Source organism: Erigeron canadensis, chromosome 9 (genome assembly GCF_010389155.1).
Source record: "Erigeron canadensis isolate Cc75 chromosome 9, C_canadensis_v1, whole genome shotgun sequence".
NCBI lineage: Eukaryota > Viridiplantae > Streptophyta > Magnoliopsida > Asterales > Asteraceae > Erigeron > Erigeron canadensis.
The window spans coordinates 11,669,883-11,675,882 of NC_057769.1; the positions used below are offsets into that span (position 1 = coordinate 11,669,883).

General features: G+C 33.5%; 1 protein-coding gene across 1 annotated transcript; it reads left to right on the top strand.

Moving 5' to 3' along the window:
- The first annotated feature begins 1,440 nt into the window (after positions 1 to 1,440).
- LOC122583209 (receptor-like protein EIX1) lies at positions 1,441 to 4,431 on the top strand. Its single transcript, XM_043755635.1, has one exon. It carries the CDS (start codon positions 1,441 to 1,443, stop codon positions 4,378 to 4,380), a length of 2,940 nt encoding a protein of 979 aa, XP_043611570.1. The 3' UTR covers positions 4,381 to 4,431.
- The last annotated feature ends 1,569 nt before the right edge of the window (positions 4,432 to 6,000 follow it).

The window sequence follows — 6,000 nt, forward strand, 5'->3', positions numbered from 1 at the left end:
ATAAAAGTGATTATAAAAAAAACCATTTTGATAAATACTTTTTAAGAAAACACCACTTTGATAAATATTTTTTAAACTACACCATTTTGATAAATATGTTTTCCAGTTACGCTATTTTGGGTATTAACTCGGCACAATTGGATCAAGTCCTACTCTGGCTTGAAATTTGTTTGATTGGAGAGACCTTTCCTCTGTACAAAGTTGCTTGATTGGAGGGACCATTATTCACGACGTGTAGATTGGGGCAGTTCGTTAATTAATTGCAATCCAATAATACACATCGTACCAATTATAAAAACGTACCAATTTGTATGTCAGACTTGGATCCAATCCTACCGACGTGTAGATTGTGTACTTGATATGATACATATCACCAATCTTTTAACTAATCTATAAACGATCGAGTACTTCTAATAATGTGTTTTTTTTTTGTTGTTTGAAAAGTTTCATACATTAGATAAATTTGACATAACAATGTTTTTGACATTACATCACAGTATCACACGGGGTTTCATATAATGGACAACCTCTTGTTGTTGATAACCAATCTAGGTAGATTTGTGGTAAATTCATTATGCCAAAGAGAATGGTCGGGAGCATTAATTCCAATTTGTTTATATGTGGTCTTTGTAATGCTCCACACAAATGATGCCGATACAACCTGACATTACTTCATCAATTTATTTTATGTTTAAACTTAAAGTTAATAGTTAATAATTTTTAGTCCAAAAAAATGTAAATTAATACTTTAATATAATGACAATGAAGGCTAGAACAACTGGCTGGAGTTATCCATGGTAAAGTACGTGCATAACTTCACTATTATACGGTAAGGTATCCCCTAATATCGAATACCGACTGACTCTTAAAAAAAAAAACTTTAATCATCAAACCAGAGACCAAAGCAAGGCTTGATAAAACAGAAAGTATCATAGTATGTATTGTTTATATAATATAGTTTCCATATGGAAAATGATTAATCCTCTTAACAAAATAGACTAAAAATCCTCCTAACACTCTAAGAAGATGACATATGGTATCCACTAATTCTCTTTCCTAATCTTGCCCCCTGATTTTTCCACATGTCATAATCTAATAGTTAGGAGGATTTTTAGAATATTTTATTAAGAGGATTAATGATTTCCCTTTCCATATAAGCTTCGATATTTTATTAGATTATGATGTCATAATCTTTATTTTTTGTTTACAATATTTAGGTCATTTCATTCTGAATAATATCACTAGACACTAAATAGGTACCCCACTAATAATTATAGAATGACTATAACCAATACGCGTACTCCAGTACTCCTTTAATCAAACTTCACTTTATTTAAACAAACATTCATTGGTAAGATGTATGATGTATCTGCTATAAAAAATATGATTTCAAATATGTGTCATATTAAATTTAACCATCCTCATGTTTTGATTACTATTATGTTGTTTTTGTTTCAATGTGTTGATAAAACTACTTCTATAACAATTCCCACTTTCTTTGGTAAACAAAGAGTATTAGCACAAGTTGATAGGCAGATCAAGTGCACCCATAAAGAGAGAAAAGCTCTCCTTGATTTCAAAGTTGGCCTTCTTCAAGACCCCTCTCATCATGAAGATTGTATCTCTGCATGGGGAACTAAAATTGAAGATGTCGATGATGATTGTTGTAAATGGAAGGGAGTCAAGTGCGACAATCAGACCGGTCATGTCACCGAGCTTTACTTGAAATTTTGTTATCTTAGAGGTGAGATTAGCCCTTCATTGATGAACTTAACCTATTTGACTCTTGTTGACCTTAGATGGAATTCTTTTAGTGGAACCATTCCCAACTCCATTGGTTCATTGACCCGATTAAGAGAACTTTACCTTTCTGGTAATTCTTTAAATGGAATCGTTCCCGGGTCGATTGGTTACTTGACCGAATTAAGGCATCTTTCCTTTTCTTATAATTCTTTCAATGGAACCATTCCTAACTCGATTGGTGCATTGACCCAATTACGACATCTTGACCTTTCCTACAATTCATTTAGTGGAACTATTCTCAAGTCCATTTCTTCCTTGATTGAATTAACTCATCTTGACCTTTCCTTCAACTCTTTTAATGATACCATTCCCGAGTCCATTTGTTCTTTAAAAAAATTTCAGTATCTTAACCTTTACTCAAATTCTTTTAGTGGAAACATCCCTAAATGCATTGGTTTTTTGACGGAATTAAGAGAACTTTACCTTTCTCATAATTCTCTTAACGGAACCATTCCTTTAGAATTTGAAAACCTTGTAAATTTGAAAAGACTCTATCTAAACGATCTTGGAAGATGTTCTGTTGAAAGTATAAGTTGGTTGTCTCGTCTGTCTCATTTAGAGGAACTTTTTATGAATGGGATTCCATTAGCCAAAGGAGACTATTGGGTGAATGTAATTTTAAGTCTCCAAAACCTTACAATGTTACATTTAGATAGATGTGGCCTCTCACAAGTCATGCATCCATACTCTTCATCATCATCTCATGTTAACTCGTCATCTTCTTCATCATCTAATATTATTGATATTTCTCTCAGTAACAACAATCTCAACTCATCCATGTATCATTGGTTGTATGCATTAACTAGAAGCAATAGACTTCAGATTCTTTCGCTCGATGGAAACAAGTTAGATGAATTTCCCAATTATCTTGGAAATTTATGTCATTTGACTTATCTATTTTTCAACAACAACTCTGCAATTATCTCATTTTCTGATTTTCTGAAGACGTTGTCTTCTGGATGCACATCACATACATTAGTATACTTGGAGGGTTCAAGTAGCCAATTTACAGGGTCAATATCCAATGACATCGAAAACTTCTCATCACTACAAGAATTGTACCTTTCTCATAATCGGTTAGATGGAACTATAAGTGACAAAATTTGGGAACTGCCCATGCTTTATGAACTAAGCATCTCTTCCAATTCTTTTAAAGGTTCTATCTTTGAAAAGATTGGGAAGTCAAAGATTATGTACATAGATATGTCATCCAACGACTTTAGTGGTAAAGCACTAGATTTATCAACCTTTCATGCTTCAAGAGAATTAGATTTGAGTGCAAATAACTTCTCTGGTCCAGTAACGAATGTTTCTTCCACTTTAAATCTATTAAATCTGTCCAAAAACAAATTCTATGGAGGAATCTCCTTTTTGTGCCAAATTGTTGATGGGTCTTTAAAGTTTCTTGATCTCTCGTATAACTCATTTTCCGGACAAATTCCAGACTGTTTGTGGTTTTTGAAAAATCTTGAACATTTAAATCTAGCAAACAACAATCTGTGTGGAAGGTTTCCCGCATCGTTTGAGTATTTGATTCAACTTGATGTGTTGAATTTATACAACAACAGCTTCACTGGGGAGTTGCCTTTATCATTGAGGAATTGCACCAAGTTAGCCTTTTTGGATTTGGGGTCCAACAAATTTTCCGGTAACATGCCTGTCTGGATTGGTGAAAACTTATTAGGATTGTATGTTCTTAGCCTTGGTTCCAATAACTTTTTTGGAGCAATTCCTTTACAGTTATGTCAACTTATAAATCTTCAAATCCTTGATTTGTCAATGAACAATCTCAATGGGACCATCCCCTCATGTGTCGACAATCTTACTTCCATGGTTCAACAAGAATCCTTATCGGCACATAACCTACATCAATATTTGATATCTACGACTAGTGTATCATATACATTATTTGAATCTCGTGATTATACTGACAATGCGATTGTCCAGTGGCAAGGGATTAGGCGTGAATTCACCAACAATCTCGGGTTGTTGAAAAGTTTTGATCTATCAAGCAACAATCTAACAGGAAAAATCCCTAATGAATTAACCGGTCTTTATGGATTGCTTGCACTCAACTTGTCCAGGAACGCTTTACATGGAGAGATTCCACATAAAATTGGTCAAGTGAAAGATCTTTTAACGTTGGATTTATCAAGAAACCAACTTTCAGGGAAGGTTCCATTGAGCATATCAGAGATGTCTTCATTAAGTTATCTAGAAGTGTCGTATAATAACTTGTCCGGAAGAATTCCATCCGGCTCTCAGCTCCAGACCTTCAATGCTACAAGCTACACTGGAAATGCGGGATTGTGTGGATTTCCCTTGTCCAAATATTGTCACGGAGATCAAGAATTACAAGGTGAAAGAGAAGGTGGTGATGGTGATGGTGAAAACGATGAACTTGACACATGGTATTTTATTGGTGCGGTGATTGGTTTTACTGTCGGATTTTGGATAGTGTGCATCACTTTACTTGTCATCAGCCGTGGAAGACATACATTCTTTCACTATATGGATACCTTGGAAGATTGGGTTAAAGTGAAGTTGTTCAAAGCAAAATTAAACAAACATGAATAGTTGTTAATTCTATTTCATATTTCTTTTTAATACTAATGTTGTTTACAATTACCACGTTTTTTCTTCTATTTGGCATAATTTTTGATTCCTCATTATCAATAAAGGTGCCACCAACACCATAGCTGGCCATTTTCATGTTTTATGTCATATAGGTATCCTAAAAGACATACCGAGATGTTCAATACGAGTACATAATAGTGTACACCATGTGTTTAAAAATATTCAGTTTGATTACTAATTAAGAGATATATATCTTGTAATGTAACAAATTTTGAACGAATGTCTATAGTAGGAAATAACTAAAGTTGTGTGTATTGTATGTAAACAACTAGAAAATAATGTTTATTGTATGTAAAAAAATGTATTCAACCAATTAAAATCAGACAAGTGACACCTCTATATGGTTGCCACGTATGTTTTCTTACATACAATAAACATTTTTTAAAGTTGTTTACATACAATACAAAAAACTTTAGTTATTTCCTACTATAGACATTCGTCCAAAGTTTGTTACATTCCAAGATACTTATCCCACTAATTAATGCAGTTTTGCTGAAGTATTGGTGCTTTATATCAATCAGCTAGTACAATTAAAAACATCTCAACTTTTGTCTTTCACAAGGTCTACCTTCAATGTTTTACTACAACAACAATAAACCTTACAAATAGTTGAAAGTAATGAAACCAAACTTTCCGCACTTGGATATCCTTTTTTGTGTCTGATTTGGAGGGTAATGGTTTTCTGACATAGTGTCTTTGCTAGTACATAAAACCCAAAGTAGAAAGTGTTTTGATATTCAGAGCCCGCACACTTCTTGCAGATCATCAATTCTACAAAAACACACCAGAATATCAAATCATCATGCATGATACATTGTTAAAACTAAACTAGTTTTAAGGGCAGAAAGTATCTTGGTGTGCACCGTTAGTTGCTTACTTATACTCAACTGAGCCCGTTTCTAGTTCCATAGTCCTATCATTATAGAAAACACATTTTGTGACACCACTTGATCAAACCAGATTGTTTGATCACATTTTTCCTATCATTAGAACATTCAATAGAGCAATATACAATACTGTACAGATTTGGTGAGTCAAAATTCTGGAACACCTACTTTCTCTGCCACTTAAAAAATAAAGAGTGAGTTCATCCCTTTAGCAGCCAAAAAAATCTATTTAGATAGTCTGGAAGTCAAACATGGTGGCTCTTTTTCCAATTTTACTACGGAGATAAGCGAAAGAAAACTTTAAATTAATGCAATTTTACCACTCGTGTTGGGATGCAATCATGTTGTCATATATATACAAATCGATAAGACTGATATGTAGCCCATTATAATGGCCCAACACATATCCATAATACAGACATACAGTGGTATACCACTACTACCATGTTTTGAACTATGAGCTCAGAATTTCAAAAGGAACCTGTTAACATGACATGTTACGGTTTGATTTTTAAAAGATTTTGTGGGTTTCGAGCACATGTTAAAACACGAAAAAATTGGTGCTCTGCTAAAATACTGTTTTTTAACAAGCTAAAATACTGTTTCTTAACATGGTTAAAATGTTGGAGTTATGACTCAAAATGAAAACAAAATACTACGGAGTATAAGATTA

Coding starts and splice junctions, on each gene's coding strand:
- LOC122583209 (XM_043755635.1), top strand. CDS start 1,441: ATGTTGTTTTTGTTTCAATGTGTTGATAAAACTACTTCTATAACAATT.